The 24,671-nt window shown below is 37.9% G+C and overlaps 1 protein-coding gene and 1 long non-coding RNA gene across 12 annotated transcripts in view; one reads left to right on the plus strand and one right to left on the minus strand.

Moving 5' to 3' along the window:
* Positions 1–24,671, plus strand: part of LOC311073301 (band 4.1-like protein 1) — a 63,021-nt gene that overhangs the window by 17,261 nt on the left and 21,089 nt on the right. For all 11 annotated transcript variants that reach the window (XR_014604129.1, XM_084098919.1, XM_084098927.1 and 8 more), the window contains exons 2-6: positions 13,941–14,008; positions 14,237–14,401; positions 22,219–22,323; positions 23,922–23,964; positions 24,055–24,130. Coding sequence is in view for 10 of the 11 variants with exons in the window: in XM_084098919.1 (XP_083955045.1) it covers positions 13,958–14,008; positions 14,237–14,401; positions 22,219–22,323; positions 23,922–23,964; positions 24,055–24,130 (440 nt within the window). In the remaining variant the exon portion in view is untranslated. The remainder of the gene's footprint in view (positions 1–13,940; positions 14,009–14,236; positions 14,402–22,218; positions 22,324–23,921; positions 23,965–24,054; positions 24,131–24,671) is intronic.
* Positions 1,634–3,024, minus strand: LOC311073708. Its single transcript, XR_014604201.1, has 2 exons — positions 2,701–3,024; positions 1,634–1,785 (listed from the first exon to the last, which is right to left on the minus strand). It is a non-coding gene; the product is annotated as an uncharacterized lncRNA (long non-coding RNA).

Genomic DNA, 24,671 nt, shown 5'->3' on the forward strand with positions numbered 1-24,671 from the left:
CCATGCCAGGCCACCAGTACAAGTCCCTCAGTCTCTGCTTTGTGCACACCATCCCTTGATGAGTGGCATGCGCCAGCTGGGTGAACTGTAACTGCAAAGCTTCCGGAATGATCACTCGGTGTGTACCACGAATTACATATCCATCTTGTACAGCCAGCTCATTCCGGATACGATGAAATGGAGCTATAGCAGAATTCAAGCTTTTTGCACTACAAGGCCACCCCTTTTCAATGCAGGTCTTTACCTGTTGAAGGATAGGACAGGCATCACAAGTAGACCTCAGCTCCTGTACAGTAACAGCTGCAAATTGAGGAGACAGTAGAGCCACCATTTCAGGCTCTTGGTATTGGCTATATTCAGTTGATGGAAGTGGAAGTCTGGACAAACAGTCAGCTGTGACATTGTCTCGGCCAGGTTTGTATTCCACGCTGTAATTAAAACACAGAAGACGTGCAGACCAACGGGCAATTCTCATACCTGCACGTCCAAGGCCTTTTGTGGAAAGCAGTGTAGATAAGGGACTGTGGTCAGTGCAAAAAGTGAAATGGCGGCCCCATAGGTAGGCCTCTTTTTCTGTTGTAGAATATTTCCTTTCACAGTCAGACAATGTTCTAGATGCAAAAGCAACTGTTCTTTCAGTACTACCATGACACTGGGTAAGCACAGCACCAATGCCATAATCTGAAGCATCCGTTGTGACTGTCGTCGGTAAAGAAGGATCAAATAATGGAAGGGCTGGGCTAGCAGTGATAAGATTTTTCACACGGCTGAAATGTTCCTGAGCCTCCTCTGTCCAGCAAAAGCCAGTAGACCTTCGGAGTAGTGCACGGAGAGGTTCCACCAATGTCGCAAAATTGGGATTGAATTTGAAATACCAGCCTGCAAGACCCAAAAAAGAATGCAAGGACTGTGCATCATGAGGAGCTGGTGCTTGTTGTATAGCCAGAACATGATCTGGATTTGGATGCAAGCCTGAAGCTGAAATAACATGGCCAAGAAAAGGTAGCTCAGTTTTCCTGAAGTGGCACTTTTCCTCATTAAGCTTCAAACCACTGCTTTGCAAACACCGAAGTACAGCTTGAAGTCGTTTCTCATGTACTTCCGGATTCTCACCATAGACAATGATGTCATCTAAATAACATTGCACACCATCCTGACCAGCCAAAATTTGAGACATCATTCTTTGAAAAGCACTTGGTGCTGAGGCCAGACCGTAAGGGACCCGTGTGAAACAATAGAGTCCATCATGGGTAACGAAAGCTGTCAGATCCCTACTATCTTGATGCAAAGTCACTTGGTGGTACACTGAGAAAAACAATAAGTAGAATTTACTCAATTTTAATAAGGCAAGTTTTTGCACGAATTTTTTTCAAGTAAATTTCACATTGATGGAAATTAAGTAAATCTACTTAACTAAGCCGAGTAAAATTCACAAAGTGAATAAGTACATATAACTTGGCCTGTTAAATTATATTGAGTAATTTTTACTTACAAATATGATATAATTAATATAATTAAGTAAAACCACTTGATATTTTAAATACATTTTACTTGTTTTATGCAGTGCTGGTAATTATTTTAAATTAAATTAAATGTTACTCTTATAATGTGACAAAATAATACTGTGACAATGTGCAGTTAAGAGTAATTTATTAAGAAATAAGCATATACAGAAACCTATAATGACAATAATAACAATTCAGTGTGTTCGGTCTCTCTCTTTGTCCCTCTCAACCGGTTTACAGCAACAGAGGCACAAAGGGCTGAATGCATTTGAGAAATATCCTGAAATTAAGAAAAGAGAGAGAGAAAAAAACAATAATCAGTAAACAGCAAATACTTTTAAATTAAAAGTTAATTAATTTGCATTCACATTATTCATTTCATTTAAACCAAATCATTAAAAACATCCTGCATGACCTTACTCTCATAGTCAATTTACACACATTAATGCTAACATGTGACACACAGCAGATATCAAGGCTACGAATTAGGCATTTGGGAGTACGAATTATTGTCATTTACAACGTGGGCACGATTTAGTAAAAGCACCATTTAATAGATAGTATGCACGATTTAGCAAATGAATGAGGAAATGAATTATATTGTGCACGATGAGGGAACGAGAACCTTCTCACTTAGGCCTATTGTTAATTTGTGGCCAATATTTGTCATCTATAAAGAAAATTGCACACAAAATAACAAATATTAAACAAAAAGATCATGATTTAAGTGACATATTCATGGTTTTTAGGCGTAATTACTGATAAATCGTGTAAAACGTAAAGTTTAAAACAAAAATATGGCTAACGTCTAAACTAACTCGTCATTATATTAACCCTCTTTGAGTCGGCAAAAGTGCCCGCGCGTTTTGCTCGATTTTTTTTCACATAGCAGCAAATTAGACTTATACTCCGTCATTTTTGGTCATAAAGATTACAGACTTAAGAAATATGAAAAAATAAACTGTTAAATGTCTACTTTTTCCACTTTCAATCGAAATAAAACATTGTGCTTTTGTAAAATAAACAGGGTGCTTTCCTCTGCCTCTCTCTGAACTTTTTTCTGGAGCACGTCTCTAAACTTAAGAACACTAAACTTTTCAAATGTATAGCATGAAGTGATGACAAGACAATCGTTGAATTAATCAAAAAATCATTATAAATCTGTAATATAATGCAGTTTTTTACTGTTGCTTACCTGTCGAGAGCCGTTGGAGTGGAGATTCGAAATCCCTCAATCATCGCGTGTGTTCTTCTTTCTGCGCATGCGCAGATTCCTTTCTTCAAGGACTAAATTTTACTTGATTTTTTAAAATTTGCTTCAAGTACTTAATTAATGTATGTAAATATGCCAGAGAGTCAGAAGTCAATTTCACTTGTCTGTTGGATGTCTAATATTTACAAGTAAAAAATGAGTATATAATTAGGATTTACTTAATATACTAAAGTTTTCATTTTTACAAAATTATTCTTAGCAAAAGATACATGATTTTTTCTGTTTTATTTACTTTGACATAAAATCATTTTTTACAGTGTATGCATTCTGGAGATCTATTGTAGAGAACATAGAAGCCCCATGTAGTTCTGTAAAAACTTCCTCAATATGTGGCAAAGGGTGACTATCTATGACGACAGCTTTGTTTGGCTCTCTTAAATCAACACAAAGTCGAATTCCTCCAGATTTCTATTGAATGACCACCAGCGGCGACACCCAAGGTGATGACGCCACTTTTTCTATGATCCCTTCAGATTCTAGCCTCTGTAGCTCTTGTGTGACTGCATCTCTCACTGCAAATGGCAATCTGCGCAATTTCTGTTGTACTGGCGGCACATCTGAACGCACATTTACTTTATGTACAAAACCAGCAGCCACACCCAATGGCTCAGTGAAGTTAACAGTAGTTTGACCGTCCTCTGCGAAAGATGCAATAGATCCATTCCTTATCTCAAGATGCAAAGCAGTAAAGAGATCCATGCCAAGTAATGGTGTTCCGCCTGGTACAATGTAGAAAGAAGCCTGCGTATGGTGACACTCATATCTAACTGTAATGGCAAGGCACCCTAAAACTGGAATAGTATTTTTCAAATACGTCACCAAACGAACATTGGGCACAGCAAGGGAGAGATCTGCAAAGTGTTGGCGGTACAGATGCTCTGGGAGGATGGAAACAGCTGAGCCAGTCTCCACCAGTAATTCAACATCGACTAATTTCCCCCACTCAGTGTGCAAAGAAAGATTACATGTAAGATTTTGTTTCCGTTTCATCGGCAGTGGCGTTTCAATGCTTAAGACAGTTAACTCAGGTGCAGAAACTTCTTGTACATTGCACGTGGATGCAGAACTGCGACAAACTCTGGCAAAATGTTCAACTTTACCACACTGTCTGCATTTAGACTGTTTGGCTAGGCATTTGGGGTAGTTTGCAAGATGTGAAGTAACTCTGCTACGGAGGCATGTTTTTGCATCCATCATCTTTTTCTGTGATTCATTTGATGGCATCGTATGAGAAATTGTGGACTTACGTGGAGTAGATCTCTGTCGCCACTGCGGTTTTGCACAGTCTAGTGAGTCAGTATGCTCCACTTTAACTGAAGCTTCAGTGCGCTCCATAGCTTTAGCTTCCACTACTGCAGACTCAATTTGTCCGGCAATAGTAATTGCCTTTTGAAGAGTGTGGTCCGTTTCTAAAAGCAGATGTTCCCGAATACGTGGAGTGCATGTCTTCTCTACGATCTGATCTCTAATCATGTCATCCGTGAGCGCGCCGAAGTCACAGTTCACAAGCAGTTCATGCAGAGCAGCCACATATTGCCCGATAGGTTCACCGAGTCTCTGAGCGCAATGGCGAAATTTATTCCTCTCAGCAACCACGTTCACTTTCTGAACAAAAAATACTCGTAAAGCAGTCAGCGCAGTCTCATAACTATCATCAGCCACAGTGAGTGTATAACAATTATCTGTCCCTCCGTACCCAAGCAATGAATAAGCAAAGTACGCTCTCTCTTCTCCGGTATGTCCTCTGCCGACAGTGCAATCATGTACTTATCAAACATACGAATCCATGAATTAAACGGTATCGTCGGCTCACCCGGAGTTTCCAAAAATGCAGGAGGGGGCGAGAGAGCAAGTAGGACCATCCTCGTCGCCAATATGTTGTAAATTTCACGGTAATAAACTTCATTCTAGCAACACTTCTTTGTGACATTCATGTCCTACTAGGCAACTGGTACCTTAGTGACACCTACTGTTCATACATGTATTTCAATATACCACACTAGGGGGGTTGTGTAGAGCAGGGTTCACCAATCTCGGTCCTGGAGGGCCGCTGTCCTGCAGAGTTTAGCTCCAACCCCAATTAAACACACCTGAACCAGCTAATCAAGGTCTCACTAGGCATACTAGAAACTTTCAAACAGGTGTGTTGGAGCTGGTTGGAGCTAAACTCTGCAGGGACAGCGGCCCTCCAGGACCGAGATTGGTGAACCCTGGTGTAGAGATACATAGAACCATTGGGTAAAGCGGTCATTGTCGTGTTTTATCGTGAATAAAACACAGCTATTGACCAATCAGAATCAAGGACTGGAACTAACCGTTTTATAAATTTTATTAAGAAACTGATTGGGTACTAATTTGTAAACTGAGTACTAAATTTAAGTAACGTTACTAAATTTGGGGTAATTGTCTTCCTTTTACTAAATGTTTTTTTTTTAGGGCTGTCAACATTACCATGTTCACTTGAGATGTAAATGAAACATGTTTTAGATAATATTTTAACTTATATATATGCTTGTCCTTGAGAGTAATTTAAGCATCTTTCTTTTATTATGCTGTCCATCTTTTTGCTTCACCCATCAGAAAGCTCCACAGATTTTAATAGAATCCCATCCTTTATAAAGCTCTATTACCAAGGCATGTTTATTAAATAATTCAGCTAATTTGATTTTTCTTCCAGCTTGTAATATGTGTATTTCAGTTCACATTTCCATTATAACCCTGCAAAGCCTGACACATTAAATTATTGTTAGAAAAGTCATTAAAAATGTACCAGTTTATCGAACTTTTAGACAAAATATTAAAACAATCTAATAATCAGGATTTTATGGCTCATATTGTACTTAAGGAGTGAAAATAAACACCTCAGTTTAATTCAAAGGGCAAAAATATGCAATTCAGTGCAGTTGCTAATAATCATATGGCCAAAAAGTAAGATGAAATTCTGAAAGCTTGCAATGTAGATCAATGAGATCTTTATAACAGTATAGCAGACCAATAATATGCCTTATTAGGATGATATTTAAATGCTTAGTTTTAAGATAAGAACTCTGTTGTTATTTTTATATTGACAAAACATATAGTGCAATGCAAAACAGTGATGATAGAGAAATAAACGTTCCTCAAAAGCCAGATGTATCATATTTGATACTCAAATTTTTCTAAAAAAAAATGGATATGGATAAACAAGTAAATCTAGGTATCTTCAGTCCAGGAAGTGTTCATCTTGAAATATACAAACAATGTAAAAGCTATTCTGTGTACGTTATAAAAAGCATTAAAGATTTCAGAGAAAAAAGACGTGTACCATGACCTGAAGGGGGACGTTTTTACAATTGTACCAAAAGGCCTTTTGCTGCAAAAGAAGTATAAACTATCAATAAGATGACAAAAGGCATGTAGTAGATTGTACACAACAGTTTTTTAAGCAACATTTTGATCATATTGATAATCAATAGGAAGTAAGCAGAAATGTGTGTACCAAATATATTACAGTAGGCTTTATAGTGTTAAAATTCATTCCACAACATTCTGCATATTTCTCCCCAAATCAGCACAGAAACTGCAACAAAAGTCTGCCCAATATATATATATATATATATATGTACTACGTATTCCTTTTTCTTTCTGATATGTTCATGCTCCAGCAGATGAAGGTTACTGCTCTGATAGCATCATGCTACTGAAAAAAAAAAAGTGTTTGGCTTGTGACTGGCTACATCAGGTTCACTTCACCATATGTCCATATGGCCCGAGGCAGTGCCAGCTCACTACTGCGCTCCCAGTGTGCATTATGGCAGATCTGGGAAATTTAGCGAGTCAGAGGGGGCAGTCTTGTTCCATAATGTCTGTGCTCGATAATCTCATGAGCACTGCAGAGATATTTTGCAGCATTTGTTAGTCTTTACTACATCTGAGCAAACACACATTCACAAACACACTATAATTAACTGCTATTATAGGAGTCCAAGTCATCTTCTACAGAATCAGTGATAAATTTGGATTATCCGCGATCAAACCTGACCCCTGACTTGATAATAAACAAAAGGCATGGTTACATGTACAAACAACATTATAGTTGCTGATCAGCTTTAATTCTCAGTGCAACACGATAGAGCTGCTTGATCTCTGTTTGGGCATTTTAATTATCCATCACATCTATGCAGTTTTGATCATGGTGAGCGCTTTAGTTGGAGGAAACACTTCAGATGAAAGAGCAGACCTTTCCTCTGCTACCCCACCATGAAAGCTACTACACAAAGGTCAAAGTGTTCATCTAATCACTGCTGTTCATTAAGAGATTAAGGGAATTAATAATTTAAGAATTGCTACTTTCACAATACCACTTCTTCTGAATGGTTGGTTCATCCCAAACAATGAAAAACATCACCCTCATGTCTTTCCAAACCTGTATGACCTACTTTCTTCTGTGGAACATAAAAGAAGATGTTTAGCAGAATGCCAACACTGCTCTTTTCCATCCCAGCAAACATTAGCCGTCATTTCACCGTCTAGGTTAACTATAGACCCGACATAGTCCGGCTATGAGTAACCCACTTCTAGCCAAAATAACCTTGAATTTGGTTGCATGTTGTTTTTGCCAAAATAACTTGTGAAATGTATGATATTCCATCATGTAAGCAAAGTAAACAGTGATTACAAGGTGTATGGTTTCATTTTTTCATTGTCATTCAATTGATGACTAGTCTATTCTTGGGCTATGGTTTAGACGTCTATTAAATTTTTACTGACAGCCCAAATTTTGCCTTGCTTTAGCCTAGACGTTTGGGATGTGTTTGGACGCTATTAGATGTCTTTTAAACGTAAAATTGCTTGCAGGGATGCCATGAAAATTAATGATGTACCGATATGAAAATCTTGGCCGATACGATAACCGATAATTATTTATATGTGAAAGCCGATAACCGATATATTGGCCGATAAATCTAAATCCAAATTAGTATAACATTTTTGAGAGCCTGATTACAAAAACAAAAGTGTCATCATTAAAAGCCATGTTCCAAGCACACAATTATAATGTTCTCATTATAATTTTATTTAGCCTATGTGACAGACAACTGCCACTTTAACTGTTAGCTGCACATTAACTATATTTTCTTTGTGATTCCAATCATATTTCAAGCAATTCAAAAACATCATGGCGAACAGTGCTCATCTGAAGTGTCTCAGATGAAGGAAATAATCCATTATTTATCGGCTTTAATATATCGGACAATTTTTTTTATCGGGCCGTTAACGATAACATAAAAAATGAACATATATCAGGAGGTACCAATATGGTGGCCGATATATTGTGCATCCCTAATGAAAACGAAAAGGTAAGGTACCAAGCATCATAAAAGTCGTGTATGACTTTGTGCTATCCTAAAGGTAATTTTTAAGTCTGTCTTCCCTTCCACTACAGCTCTCAAATCTTATTTGGATTCATGTGTAGATTAAAATATTGGCAAGTGAAGACACGTCGCAGTAGGTTTGTACTGACCACAGTGGCCCATTTGAAAATATGGAAGTCCAAATGAGATTTTCCATAGCTCAAACGGTCGAGCATGGCACTAGCAATGGTCATATGTTTGATTGCCATGGATTGCAGGATGACTATTTCATCTTTTGTAAAAGAAAGAAAATCATACAGATGTTGGAAGGCATGAGATTATTCCTTTATTTATTTTTTTGCTCAGCAGTCTAAATAATTTATAACATGTCTCAGCTTACTATTTTGTAAAGTTATTGGATGAGAAAAGTTATCCCGAGCAATATACCCTTATCCCTGATCATATGATCTGAAAGATGAGACCAGTTATGTAAGTATCTTTTAAAAGTAAACAAATCTCCAATTCCATTACTTTCAAAGTGATTCACTGATGGTCCATGTAATATTGGCTAAATAATTTAATGTACAATCTTGCAATGCTTGTCAAAAATCTTAGTTTTAACAAGTTAACACAAATCTAAAATGCCATTGATCTTTTCATCCATAATGGTGCAAATTTTAACACTGACATCTGCAAGCAAATGAAAAAACTCCTTGAGGTGAAATATCCAGACAAAAAAAGAAAGAAAAAAAGACAGAGGCAGAACCGCCCCATGTCGGATTCCTTATTATCTCCCCCAGCCTGCTGATTAGGTGTGTATTGACCAGAGCAGTCATTCATGTATAACGATCAGGGGGTGAAACAGATGACATTAGAGAAACGAATCTCATGCATGTTATTTCATTAAACGAGAGGCCCCATCTCTGACAATGCAATGCATTTTATCTCGCCTTGTAATCCTTCACTCATTATTCTTCAATGAAAAGCTATTGTATTTCGACATCGTATTTGCTTATCCATGTTTACAAGATTACCAGTGCAGGATTTTCCATAAACCTATGATGACTTGTGCCTGTTTTTATGGGTCTTTTAAGTTACAATCTGTGTTTTAAAGGAAGAACTAGTGACTGGATTTGCTGAAGTATGCCACGTTATTGGCATCAATGAAAGATGTTCAGGGTTTTGTTTGATGCACTTAGGTAGCAAGTAAACTAAGTATAATTGTATATTTTGATTTATCTCGGAAATAAGCTGCACATTCTGGTAACGCATTCAACACATTTCTGCTAATTTAGTCTGTGTACAGCTGGTCACGTGCAGTGTGTACAGTGCTGTGCAATTATTTTAATGAGTTCTTCCACACTGGTCTATTAATGTGGCAATGCACTATTTTAGAAGAGCTCCTAAACGGCGCAATAAAAACAAAAACTTTTTTGCTTCTCATCTCAGTCAGACAGTCTATTCTTGTCTTAGTGGGCAGTTCTTGGCCCAAAATAAGCTGCGCCTGAAACAGATGATGGTCCAACGACTGCCTACTCAAAACTAGCTTTAGTTCACTCAACATTTTCGCATCATTTACTCACCCTCATGTTGACCCAAACGTGAATAACTTTTGAAGAATGTTGCAACTGTTTTTGTCCGTACAATCAGTCAGTGGACAACATTGGACCTCAGTGACTTTCATTGTTTTGGCAACTATCCATTTAAAGGCCCCCTGAAATCAAAATGTAAGTTTTTTAGCTTTTAGCATAAATATATTAGCCTTAAGGTTATGAATAAGCTGGTGTGTTCCAAAACAATGACAAAATTCGCATTTAGGAGATATAAGCATTCAAAACATAGACTCTCACTTCCGCTAAAATGAATCACAGATTTTTATTCAACAGCTTCTCATCACATCTCTGTCCAATCAAATGCTCTCCAATCAAACTGTCCCAGGTGTATGAACTCAAAAGAGACCTATTAAGGTTAAGATGTGTTGGCGTTTGTGCAGCATTTGAGCCGAGGTGCTTCTGTAACTTTCTGAATGTTAGCAACAAGGGACAGATGTTCTGCAATTCATCTTGTGCTCTTTCCAAGAGCCGCAGTTTCCTGAAATATTTCACTCGGGAGTTTTAGCACTCATATACATCCACACACTGTCGTCTTCTGAAGTGCTTGGATATTGCTCTTTTTAATCTCCCCAGATTCTTGTTGTGCAAATTGTCTTGCGTGTGGTTCAAAAACTCGACAGCATTAAATCCCGATACGAGCATCTGGATGTAGAATGTTAATCTCGGCTTTTCAACACTACGGTTCCTAATGCCACATTATCCTTCATCTGTTTACAAGGAAGATGTAATTATACAGAGGAATTAAAGTCTCACTTATTAGGTAGCAGTAATTTGGTTGGCATTTTTAAAGAAGTGTTTTCTCTTTGTCTCTTTGAACTGCACCCCTGTCTCCCCTCCACCTGTCTTAGTATTTCTTCAGAAGCTTCCCATATGTTTGAGAAGAATAAATTATCTTTGTCTTATTAATGAATGCATAATCAGAATCAGAGTCAATTTATGAGATAGAACCCCAGGCGTTTGTAACAAATCTACCTGCCATCTTTTGTGCCATCCAAGTGTTGGATTTTCACTATTTGGACAATTTTTGTGGTTAAAATCTGTTGAATTAATTTAAACATGATTAAAAGTGTTTAACAGAACTGAGACTGTTATTATTAGAAATGGCATATTTTTTGGAACTTTTGTAAAACTAAAAATAATATTTCAGTTACATGCCTGTCTGCTGCTCTATCCAAGATTTGAAAATGCTTTACGGGAGTTATTTATTAGTATTCACAGGTTGAATTGATAATTTATTCTACATTCTTAGAAGAAAAGATTCTATATGGAACCTTAAAGGGTTTTGTCAGGCGCTTCTTATATTAGAAACTTTAGTGACTCCCATTATGGGATAATTTTATGGATTTATTTTTAAGTATTTCATTTTGGTTTAATTCATTTTTTATTATTAAAAAGCTCATAAATATATTTTATCACTAGAAAAATTTAAATAACCCATTAAACATGAAAGTATTATGCAGTCGTTTAAGACATTTGAGAACCTTTTTGGCATAAAAGGTTCTTTGAAACCCTAGGGTTCTATATAGAAACCCACCGATCCTTTTTTTTATATAACAGTGTATGTCACAGTATTCCTGTACTGAGAATAAAATCAATTGTAACATTTAGACTATATAGCTATAATAAAAAGGCTCACATTTCATTACATTAGCAGTGGGTGAACTGTGCTATTTAATTATGTGTGTCTCCTCTTCATTTAGTTGCATTCTGTGTGAGTGTTTTAGGTTATTTCATTTATTCCTAGTTGTTTTCTTCAGGCTGTTGTGCTATGGTCACATTAACATGTATGCTGTTTTCTGAGCTCAAGCAGGGTTGACTGAGACCTCAGCAGAGACAGGCTTGTTTTGTTAAGCTGTTAGCTTATGAGCCTTCAGTGTACGTCTAAGGTTCAGTTCTCTAGAGTTTATGTTAAGCCATGTTGCATTATATGCACATACTGTACATACACACATTATGTTTTAAATAGAGGTCAAAATTGTTATATTTCTTTTGTGTTATATTTTAATTTAAGTTTTTTATAATTTTAGTCAAACATTAAAACATTTTTTCATCTAAACATTGATTTGTGGTAACATTGACGACTATCAGTTAGTTGCATTAAGCACATGATTTAATTAGATTGCATGGAGGCACATAAATGAATTTCTAGACTATAAACTGACCTTCTTAGTCCAGTTAAAGGCCTCATCAATATATTGATCCGAAGACACATTAACTGAAAGAGAAGTAGCTGGAAAAGCAACTGTTACTATTCTGAATCTTCATACATTTCTGTGGATGCCATTTCATTTGGCTCATCTCATTTTTAGTAGATGATGTGTTTTTTAACACTGGAAGTTTTTTAAGCACATGATTTTAAAAAAAGCTCTTTTCATCACATTAGTGTTTTAATTTGACGAGTGCAGTTTTGTCATTTGTGTGCGCGGGGCATATAAAATGAACCATGATTTAATACTTTACTAGTTGGTTGTAAATGGTTTTAGAGGGAGAGGTATTCCTGTTCTAGAGAGCTTTTGATTCGACAAAATTCTGTGTTGTGCAGGATGAGTCATAAATATTTTTGGTCCCTTTTTCCAGAAGAGAAAGCCTGTCAATTTTTAAGTCACCATGAAATCAAAATGGACTTTTAAAAATGGAATATTGCAGTATTTATTATAAATGATTTATCCGTGCACATCATTTGTTTGTTTTGAATTCCCATGCCCATGTAATCTTTCATCAAAATAACTTCCCCTCCCTCTTGCTGCGACATCTCTTCTCTTCTCTGATAATGTGTTTACTGACTTTAAATGTTATAAATTCACAATTCTTGATACTTTATCTTATTCTATCAGTCTATATTCTCTCCTGTAGAATATAGCATCTATAGAACTGTCATGACCTAGCAATTGGATCACGTGGAGAGTTTGTTTAAATCTGACTCATGATGTTTCCCGATCCTAAACTTCTCCCCATCATTTCTTGTCCTCTGTTCTATGAATAAAAGCATCAAGACAGCTTAAACCCTCAAGGCCATAACAGTTCAGCTAAAATAATTAAAGCATTAAGTCCTCCATTAAGGCAAACTGCAGAGTTTCAGTTAAAACCGGTTAATTGGTAAAAGAGATAAGTCAGCGTCCAGAGTTAAATGTATAGATTAGCCATTTAATGGACTGGCTGTTTGTCTTCTGACTGAATCACGGGTACATTCGGATAGTGGATAGTACTTAAAGAACGAACGATGAAAATTAGCATGGCCATATAAGGAGGTTTGTTTGTTGTAACTGCAATGCTTTTATTGAGTGATATTTGGAGATTTTCCATGGGGGAGATGTTTGGGGCTTTTAGTAGCACAGCGTGGTGCAAGTGAATGAGATGGAAATTAAGGTGATTAGCATATTCGCAGTGGTATCAAACTGTCAAGCTGCAACACCTCAACACCATTAAACGTGGAGAAGTTTATTTGCTAAAAAGGATTGTCGATTTAGTCAGGTTTTAAGCATTTTGCTTTTTTAGATTCAACTTCTACATCCATCTTTCTTATTTTTACCAAGATTTCTATTCTAGAGAAAGAAAAATAGCATAGCCAATAAATAAAATGCTAATATTTTACTCATTTCATTAAGTGCTTCATTTCAACAGTACATCTGTTTACTCAAACTGTGTATCACAGCTTGTTCATTTATTGATATGAGATCATCACTATGTTGAAGAAGACATAAGGTTTGACACATAATGTTTGTTTTTCCATCAATATATGTCAATGAACACATTCCTTGCATTATAAGTCACCAGATGTCCTCTCTTGATTCAGTATTGATTCAGTATAGCTTATAGAGACTCTGTACTGGTCATTTGGTGACTGAAACATTCGCTATGCAGCACACATGAACAGTTCACAGCATGGCTCATTAGATAAACCAACAGATGTGCTTGTTCTTCTACTATCGAATCATATTAAAGGGATAGTTCACCTAAAGATGAAAATTCGGACAATTATTCAATAATCTCAGGTTGTTCCAAACCCATGTTCATTTTGTGGAATACTGGATACGAGAGACATGAAAGTAGCACCAGTTTGTTGTAAACAGTCAAATTCACAGTATGTACATGTTCATTAAAGTATGCTCATTAGCCTGTTAGGCCCATAAAGAAGTTAATATGAAATTAATATGTAGAGTGAGTGGAAAGTTTATTCTGTTTATTGAGTTTGTCCTAATCTTTTTTTTTATTACTTTAGGACTGCAAGTGATTGCTATGTCAGAGAGAAGTTCAACCACAAAGAATACAGCAGACGGAGGTTATATGGTAAGCTTAAGATGTTTAGTTTATTAAAATATCATGCCTTATAATACGTTTGACAATGCCATGCAACTTTCTATCGTTTGAGATTCATTCGTAAAACATGCAAACTTTCATGCATTGCTTTTGATTTCAGACCATTTTCGTTTCTAGACCGGAAAGCGGATTTGTTTTAACTTTGTTTTAAATTTGTTTCGACTTTTTAAACTACACACTTTGATCACTTTTATTCAGGATCACGATTCAAAGATGTCGGATGAGCACAGAGACACGGATGATTCTTCGGAGAAAACGCCAAGTAGGATGTCCAGATCCCCGCAGAAATCCTCCAAAAGACCAAAGACAGTGCCTGTGAAAGTCACTCTGCTAGATGGATCTGCCTATGAGACCGGGGTGGAGGTACAGCAGTTGCTTGCGTGTGCTAAAACTAATATGTGTTGCTCTGTAGAAACACGGTGCTAGACCTCTAGGGCTCACAGCTATTTCACACACTGTTGTGCTGTAGTGCTCAATTCCTTTGTCAAGTCAACCACACCTCTGCCGACTGCTTAACCAGCTAGATAAGTTTTGATTTTCAAAATGTTTTAGTTTATATGTATTTTTTGAAAGAAATTATACTTTTATTCAACAAGGATGCATTAAATTGATCAAATGTGAAAGTGAAGACATTCATGTTACAAAAGATTTCTATTTCAAATAAATGCATGCTGTCCTATTTATCAAAAAGTCCTGAAAAAAGTAACTATCATGGTTTCCACTAAAATATTAAGCATATTAAATATTAACTTTTTTAGCAAGAAACTATTACTGAATACTAAAGATGAAATATGATGGAAGATTAAACTGTTTGTTATTAAATGTTGAATTAGTAGAAAGTAGATTATGATTATCGTTTCTTGTTAAAACAGCTGCATTAAAAAAACAATATGTACATATTTATTTTACTAAAATATTTTAAAACCTGTAAAATTGCACAGACTTCCATAATGACGCAAACAGATTTTTCAATCAGTGTTTTAAACTGATTTACTGAAAAAGTTTGAAAGAACTGATTCAGTGAAATGAGTCAAACTTCCTAATTCCATTTTTGCTACTGAGTCTTAAAAGTTAGGGTAGGCAATATTTTTCATAAACACCTTTTATTTTACTGGTTGAAACTCTTCACATCCTTATAGTTCACGTCATCAGACTGGGAATTATGCGTTTCTGTGTCAACATTATCAACTCTGAAATGAATCTGCAGCAGTCAGGTGGTACAAGAAAGAGCTCTGTAAGTTGTTTAAATTCATTTTTATTATGTTATGTTTGTAACAGTCATGTTCTTTTAGTTTTGTTTTCATGGACTTTTAGTTTGTATTCTTTAGTTCCTGTTTTCCCATGTCTGAGTTTCCCGGGATGATCAATTACCATGGACACCCATCTCACCAGCTGTCATTCATCATGTTCGTTAGCTCTGTGTATTTAGTTCCTCGTTGTTCTCTGTTTCCTGTCGGTTCTCGTTAACGCACTAGCTAAGTTTGGTTATGTATGCATTCTGCTATTAAAGCCTGTTTATTCTTATTTCGTCTTCATCGTGTTCCTGTTGAAGCCAAGCTGAGCCAGATCGTGACAGAAGAACCGACCAAACAGAATGGATTATGCAGTTATGTTCTCTGCCTTAGCCCGGCAAGGACTTTCTTTGCTGGACTATTCTGTTCATTTCTGCACACTAGCCCAACCGACTGCTTTCGATGATGGGACTCTGAAATCATTATTCTGGATAGGGGCTAATTACTACCAGCCGCAAGATTTACCAGATTTGACGGAGGGAACATGGAGGGAGGCCATTCTCCGCTGTCTGGAAAGTGAGTACCCCCAATTCACAACGACATCTGCATCTACAACCCCAGAGCCCAGCCCACAACCACCCTGCGACACAGAGCGACAGCTGGAGTTCCCGACAGACGGAGTGCCAGTGCCTGCCGCGATGGAGCTGCCGACACAAGGAGAAGTGGACGTGCTTACCATCGCACTGGAGACAGATAAGTTGGTCCCACCCTCCCTCCCTCCCTCTTCCATTACCGCTTCTAGTTCCAGCCCTGCCCTCATCGTCTCCTGTCTGCCCTATTGTTCACCCTTCACCTCCTCACTGTGTCGGGGATTCACATGGGGCTTCCAATGAGCCATCCTCGACCAGGCTGGTGGATTCCCTGGCTCCACCTCCAGTCGCTGTTCCTGCCACTCCACCTCGGCCCGTCACCCTAACTCCTCCGTCGCCACTGCTCTCTCCCTCGGCTCCACCATCGACCATCGGGTCCGCGACGTCACCGGGCTCCCTCGACCTGCCAGCTTCATCTGAGTCGGACATCGCCGGCCCTTTGCCATGGACTTTCGAGCCTGTCGCTATGCTTAGGCTCTCCACCCCTGCGGCTCAGTCTGGCTCTGCCCTTCCTCAGGCTCCACATCAGTCCTCAGTCCCACCAGCTTCGCCGCAACCCTCCGGATCTCCATTTCCACCTCGGAGAATTGTCGTGACAGCTTCGCCGTGGCCACCGATGCCCACGGTGTCGCACAGGTCAATCAACCCTCCGTCTGAGCCCAGGACTCTTTCCCCATCGGCAATGTCCCTGTCGTCTGTCCCCATGGAGGCATTGGATGCTGTACCACCATGGCAACGTCACCATGGGGCACTACCTGGCTGGCCATCTGGGGTTCATCGGGTCTCCGCCCACATAAACCACCTCAATGGCTACTAGCACCTCCTGTTCCATCATCTCCTTCCTGGTTTAGACTATCAGCCTGCCTGTCTTTCGCCAGCCCTACGTCTACTCCTCGTCCGCCTCCAAAGCCGCCTCCTTCTCCTCATCACGGCGCAAGGCCACGCCTTCTCGAGGGGGGCGTAATGTAACAGTCATGTTCTTTTAGTTTTGTTTTCATGGACTTTTAGTTTGTATTCTTTAGTTCCTGTTTTCCCATGTCTGAGTTTCCCGGCATCATCAATTACCATGGACACCCATCTCACCAGCTGTCATTCATCATGTTCGTTAGCTCTGTGTATTTAGTTCCACGTTGTTCTCTGTTTCCTGTCAGTTCTCGTTAACGCACTAGTTAAGTTTGGTTATGTATGCATTCTGCTATTAAAGCCTGTTTATTCTTATTTCGTCTGCATCGTGTTCCCTAGTTTAACGCATGACACTTTGTAGATCCTGCTGTGTGCGTTCATGTGTTTTGAAAGAGGCGTGACTTTGGAAATGGTGGGATCTAATGTTTTCAAAGCTAGCTTGCTATTGCTAGCTACTCCGAAATTGCCTACCCTACCTTTAAATTAGAGGTCCTATGAAAATACATAATTTTATCACTTTCATACTCAAGTGAGCATGTGTGAACCTAGTCTTTTGAAAACTTAACAGCAAAACAAAAGCAAATTAGAATCACTGCAATATAAGTTTTAATTTAATTAAAAAAATTATTTGGAGTGAAAAAATAAATTCAGTTTAATATTATATCTCCTTCAAAGAAGTATATTGCACATTTTTCTTGTATTTTATACACATAAATAAATAACTTTACTGAAGCTACACTATTTGACCCATACCAACCATCAGCTGTATTGACAATAGGAATATGTATAGATATTACAATTTAAAAAAGAAAAATCACAATGATGATCCCTGGACCTCACATTTCAATGCCTTCATCTGAATTTCACAGCCCGGCACTGCAGCTTCATGTTCCCCCGCTGCAGTGCTCTGGGGAGTTTCAGCACATGAGAAATGAATGCTAGTGTGGGCTGATGGGGGCGGAGGGTGTTCATTGATAGGTAAAAAGCTCTCCAGGGAGTGCCACATACTGCTCTGAGATCAGTGCCATGTCTGCCTGTGTGCCCCGGGGGTCTGCTGGCTGATGGATATCCAGGGTGTATTCAGACATGTCTCTTCTCTGGGGTCTTATCCGTAGCTCTCTCTGGTAGTGTGTCCCATCCATGTGCCATTACTGATGCTGCAACACTACTGCAAGAGAGACAGACTGTCCAATCTAAAGGTCAAAGGCTGCCTATACTTCCAGTCTTGTACGCTTCACTGAAGGGGAGGAGGATGGGAAATCTATAATTGTGTCATGTTGGTGGTCCCATGGAGTAAATAATACTTCAGCCTTTCAGAGGAGGGTATACCAGGCTTGTGTATTTGTCACCCTTGGCTAAAGTTCACCCTGATTTAAAAAATTTGTCTTCATTTACTCACCCTCAGCATTTTTCCAAACCTGCCTGACTTTCTTTCTTCCATAGAGCACAAAAGAATACAATATCCAAATTCCTTTCCATATAAGAAAATAAAAAAGGATGTTGATTCACAAGTGGCTGCTTTCAAACGCTCATAAGCATGTTTATGGCCATGCTTTGTGAATCATTACATGTATGCCACTGTCTGTTTAGAATCATTGAGATACTATTACAGTTTTATTAATAGTTTGAATTATGTTTTTGTGTTATATTTTCCACTTTAATTTCATTTAAAAGTAGGGTAGGCAATTTTGAGTGGCTAGCAATAGCAAGCTAACTTTAAAAGCATGAAATCCCACCATCCCTTTAGAGCGTCTCCAAAGCCACGCCTCCTTCAAAACATATGAACGCACACAGTAGAGTCTGCAAAGGTTTACGAGACGAGAGACGGCACATAACATTACAATAATAATGAATGTGAACAACTTACAGAGCTCTTTCTTTTACCACCTGAATGCTGCAGATTAATTTCAGAGTTATTAATGTTGATATAGAAATGCATAAATCCGAGTCTGAGGACGTGAACAGCTCCGGGTAGAACGTCACGGTTTGCTATCTTGTAATTACGATTACGACGTGTAATTTTTTATTCTATTATTGATTACTATCAGGATGTGCAAAGAGTTTCAACCAGAATAACAAAAAATGTTTATGGAACAAATTGCCTACCCTATCTTTAACATTTTTGTATTTATTTTTTTTATCTATATTTTCTATATATTTTTATTTCAGTTTTAGTTATTTTAGTACATCAAGCTGAGAAAATGAGAAATGTTGCCCTGACAACTAGCTGAAATAAAATAAGTTAATTTTTTTAATATATTTTATTTTAGTTAACATTTATTTTATTTTAAGTAAATAAAATGTTTTTTTTTTTTATGGTTTTAGTTTAGTTTAGTTTTAGTTTAGTTACCACTCACTGATCTGGATGGATAAATTGCTTAATAAACCATATCAACACAATATCATTAAGCCTAAAAACAATTTTACAACTGTTTAAAAATTTTAAACCAATATCATGTTTTCATCAAATAAAATCTATGATTTTTCTATTGTTTGTAGGCCATTTGCCATACTTCTTTATAAATTGTTTATTTGTTAGTGCTGTCAAATCGTATACATACAGTACACACACACACACACACACACACACACACACACACACACACACACCCATTGTTCCGAACCTGTATGACTTTCTTTCTCCTCTGGAACAGTAGTATGTATATATATATATATATATATATATATATATATATATATATATATATATGTTATTATTATTATTTTTTTCTTCATACAAAGGAAGCCAAAATATTTGTCATGTTCCACAGAAGAAAGTAAGTCATACAGGTTTGGAACCACATGAGGGTGAGTAAATGAATGGGAACATAGTTTGTGTAACATTAGCAGCATTATTAGCTGTTTGATAACATAGTCAAGCAAAAGGCTAATCATATTAATTACCGCTATGTGTAAAGAGCCATACCATTGTGCAGCGTTTACCTCAGTAAGTTGGCCGAGTGAATCTCTGAGCTGGTGTGAGCGAGTGGAGGCAGGGCTAATTAGCATATTCATGGACCGTTTAAATATTTCATTTTGGTGATCAAAGATGAGTTTTAAGGGATACAATTATTGACTACAGGAGGACTTTAAGATATTAACATATTGCTGTGACAGTTGTGATGGGAAGTTTATTAACTACAATAATAATAACCTGTTCACTTTCATCGTATGGAAAAAAGCAGCCTGAGAATATAGCTAGATATCTTGTTTTCTGTTCCACAGATGAAGGAATGATTTGAGTGAGGATGGATGAACTGTCTCTTTAAATATCTGATGACTCCACTGAAACAATGGCTTATTCTTGAGTTGATCACAGAGAGAAGAACAATCTCTAGAGTCTAATAGATCTAAAGTACCAAAGCATGTTAATATACATTTCATTTATTCTTTCTGTCACATCATCAATAATAAAAATCTTTGCACTATACTGTAGATACAAACAGTAGAGCACATCTCATTACGAGCCTTGCTGATGGAAGCAAACTGTGAAAGTACAATACCGCCTGAAATCACAAATGGCAACAAATACAGTATACCGATGTTAGTCAGAACTCTGAGTACAGTTCTGCACCCAGGGATCCATTCAAACTGAGTCTTTCACGTGAATTTATGTTGGAGTAAAAACGGTGAAATTGCCTTTACATACCAAAATAATGTTCTGTTGCAATTGAGGGGCTCCCTAGCTAACTTAAGAAGCCTTTGTATGGTAGCACACCCACTCTCTCTTTCTCTCTCCCTCTTAAAAAAAACCTTGTGCTTCAGCCATGAGAGGCCAGGGAAGCGACACACACACATGCACAGACTCACACACATAAAACCTCACCACTTCTGTTGCCATGGAAACAGCTGCGCTGTATCTCTGTCGCCGCGGGTAAACGGGCTCCCTGGGCAGCGAGTGCTTAGTGTTTCTTTAGAAAGGCAAAGCCAGAGCTGGTGTCTCAAGCGAGTTGCATATGCCACTCTTTTGTGCAGAATAACTGGGTGTGGTCAGATAGGCACACAGATGCTTAGCTATGACTGAAGAGAAATCTTATCTTCTTGACTGTAATCTAATTATATTTATATTTACACATATTATTGCCCAGCTACTTATATTAAGTTAGATGTGTAAGGGAGTGCATTAAAATTGAGTTATGCAAACTTAGCCGTGGATTACATTCTGCATGCTTTAAATCAGACACAAAGAAAAGTAGTAAAGATTTATCTGAATGAATTACAACATTTATTTGAAAGAATTATCACGAGAGAGAGAGAGAGAGTGTGTGTGTGTCAGAGGCGGCCTTTGCAATTCGAAGGCCTTTTTCAATGAAACAGCAGGATGCCCTACCTTTCTCCAGAAAAAAAAAGACGGGCAAAAACATTGTATGCAATGCGACAGCAATTACTTTAGCTCTCTTATATTTATAATGTTATATCATATTTTGCTCTTATTGGTCTATTTATAAATGCATTCTATCTCTTTAACCAGAACTATCCCAGACAGCAACATAGTGTCGGCCCAGATCCAGGCGACATCTGGTGCAAGTGGATTCAATGCGTACCAGATGTGGGCTGGATCTGGGCCTACACTATATGTTATAATCCCTCAGTCCCTCAGCTATAATTAAATGATACTAAAACCGCCAGTAGGTGGCAGCAAATCATTGTCTTACCGAGTTAGCCATTGAATCATTCAGTCAAACGATTCGTTCAAAATGGCTGCAGTAGTGACTGAGGGAGTCGTATGGGTCATTCATTAGAACGATTCGTTCAAAAAAGTGGATTCATTCAGTAGCGAAACTGAAACCGTGTTGCTCAGAGACGCACAATGGCTGTACTGTTTGAACTATTTCAAGTGAAACGGGTGAAACATAGCAAAGTCTGCTATTGGTGTGTGTGTGTGTGTGTGTGAGAGAGATGCATGCAGTTTTGTTTATTAACCGCTAGAGTGCAAAAGTTACATGGTGTACCTTTAGTATAACAGTGATTAAACTGATTGGAACTACTTGTGCATTAAACGGTTTGAACGCACTCCTTTAAGCCAATCAGAATTGAGTATTCAGACATACCATGGTATAAATAAGCATATTCAACATTATCTGCGTACATGCATTATACCTGACATAAAGCAATATATTCTAGATATAGCAAATCTCAACTGCTTGCTTGCTTGTATCCTCACAAAATGTAAACTATATTATCGCCCAGCTCTAATCTGCTTTAGAATCCCGGTACCATCCAGAAATCCAGGTACCATCATTTACTCAAGGAAAGGTTACTTTCCCCCAGTAAAGAGACTAGCAATGCTCCCGACTTTGATTAAAATCGGAAGGGGGTGTTTTCTACGACAAACACTAAATCAGTCCCTTTTCTCTTGTGCTCTTTCTCTGTTCTTCTTCATCTCTGTGTAAAGAAGCTCTGCAAAGGACAAGTGCTGCTGGATGCGGTATGTGAACATCTCAACCTCTTGGAGAAGGACTACTTCGGTCTATCCTTCAGTGACACGGAGAGCCAAAAGGTCAGAGTTACATCCTCCCATTGTACTAAAACAAAATTCTGTCATGAAACTCTAGATGGCGCTGGCTGATCGGTTCTCAACTCAATCTGCTTGCAATCACATCATTCTCTGTAGGGCACAGCTGATTGGTTCCTGCTGTATCAGTAGCCAATGAGCTCGCTGTTCAACCTTCAAATGCTTGTTCAGCATTTGCTGTAGAAGTTGCAGCTTGTTTTCAGAAACCCTCCACCTTCCCCAGCTCCACCTGTATAGATCTGCCACGGGTAATTCATATACGTTATATCGTAAAGCAGCAGCATATCTTGCTCTCAGCAGCATGTCGTGTATGTATTGGCAGTAGCAAGTCCTGTACTTGCTTTGCAGCAGCAGCGTAGCAGATCTATTCTCCCAAGACCAAATAAATCAACATTGTCATATAAATTACAATGAATTCCAAACACTCAGAGTTGACATGACAGAATTTCTCTTATATAATTGCTGTAACTTAACAGAGCACATTCTGATTGTCCATAAACAGTCCTATTAATGGTAATGCTATAGATTCATTTATCGATTGTTTACGTGAATAACTTGATTGTTAACTTGTATTCAAATGCAAACATCCAAAGCAATCTTATGCTTTTCGTAACTAGACAACAGGGTATGTTGACCAATATGCATGATCTCGTTCTAACAAGAGCATCCATATATTTTATATTCCCACTACCATGACCTCTTTATTTAAAAATAGAGCACTACTGGCTTTGTCGTGCACATACATGGGCTGAGGTAATGTGGTTATTAGGGGGCTCTGAGAGTCCTTGTGACTGAGACTGTTAGGGGCAGGATTTGATTGACTGAAATGTTCTTGAGGAACTCCCCAGTCTTAGTTTAGCCATAATGACCCTGCCTGCACTCCCACGGCTATCCCAGTCTAGTTCCACTTAGCTCTTTTTCCCAGTTGAGACTCTTGTGCCTGCTGCTGTGATCAGCAGGGATTGTTCCCAGGCCAACAAATATGATCACACTGCAGTTTGAATGATTTCCGTTTGAAAGCCACATGTATCAAGCATGAGAAGCGAGACCTATGGAGAGTGCAAGGTTTGTCAGAGAAACTTGTAAAGGCAGGAACAGAAATTGGCCATTTTTCATATGTAATGTAGAAGATTTATGTTACAGTATGAAGACATTTGCGGGCCGGGTGGGCAGATAAAAATAACCAGGCTTTTAGTGGAAAAATCTTTAAGTAGTTTCTGAGACAATTTCTCTCCCGCTTTTATATTTTACATATATCAGTGGTCATTTATTGATTTGATTAGTGATACTGTGAGATGTGAATAAGGCAGTTATTTTCATCTCCTCTGGACCGAGATGAGCTGGCATTAAATGTTTTTGTGTGTCACCGGGCTTTGGGTGACCTTACTGGAGTGCGGTGCGCCAGAGATGACATTTATCTACTCTTTTAGTGCTCCTGTGGCTGTAGAATATTAATGCGCTGACCATTTTACAGAATATGTATGAGGTGATTGCTCCTGCCGTGGAGGAGACTGTGCTGAAACTGCGGCATTTGCTTATCAGTGTGACCTGCTTGATAGAGGAATTTTTGTTCTCTCTTTCAGAACTGGCTAGATCCTTCAAAAGAAATCAAGAAACAAATCCGTGGTAAGTGTAGGAAAATAAGATACCTTGGCTCTGTAACCTTGGTTGCCCGAATCTGATGATGAATGTGAGTTTGTGTCTGATTGTTTTTAGTGGGTCCCTGGCATTTCTCCTTTGCTGTCAAATTCTATCCTCCCGATCCGTCTCAGCTGATTGAAGACATCACACGGTGAGTGTAAACATGTTCAAGCTGAAATGTGTAATTTCTGTGGCGAAAATAAAGACTGTCTTTAAAAACGTTTGCCGAACACTGCCACTGTCTGGTATTGGTCCGCAAAACAGATAATTCCACCCTAAATTCACGTCATTGTTTGAGCCAGTGTTGCTGTGCTGGTTGTGATGTTTTGATAGCGGCACTATTTAAGGAAATGGACCCACATTAACCTAATTTTGGAGAAAATGTTAAATTAAATTAAAATGTATATAATAATAATAATAATTATTATTATTTTTATTATCCCTGTGACCCTACATAGGACAAGCAGTTTTAAGAAATGGATGGATGGATGGATGGTTAATAATAATAATAATAATAATGTTAAATAATATATACAATATATTTGATGTGTTTGAGTATGTACCTATAATATAATTATATTCATAAGAATATATATTCTTACAAATATAATCATCTTATAGAATAATTTATAAATTGTCCTCAGTGTAATGTAAAAATATTTCATTAATTTAATTTCAATGGTAAATTATTT

Source organism: Abramis brama (assembly GCF_963993115.1).
Source record: "Abramis brama genome assembly, chromosome: 22".
In the NCBI taxonomy this organism is placed as follows: Eukaryota; Metazoa; Chordata; class Actinopteri; order Cypriniformes; family Leuciscidae; genus Abramis; species Abramis brama.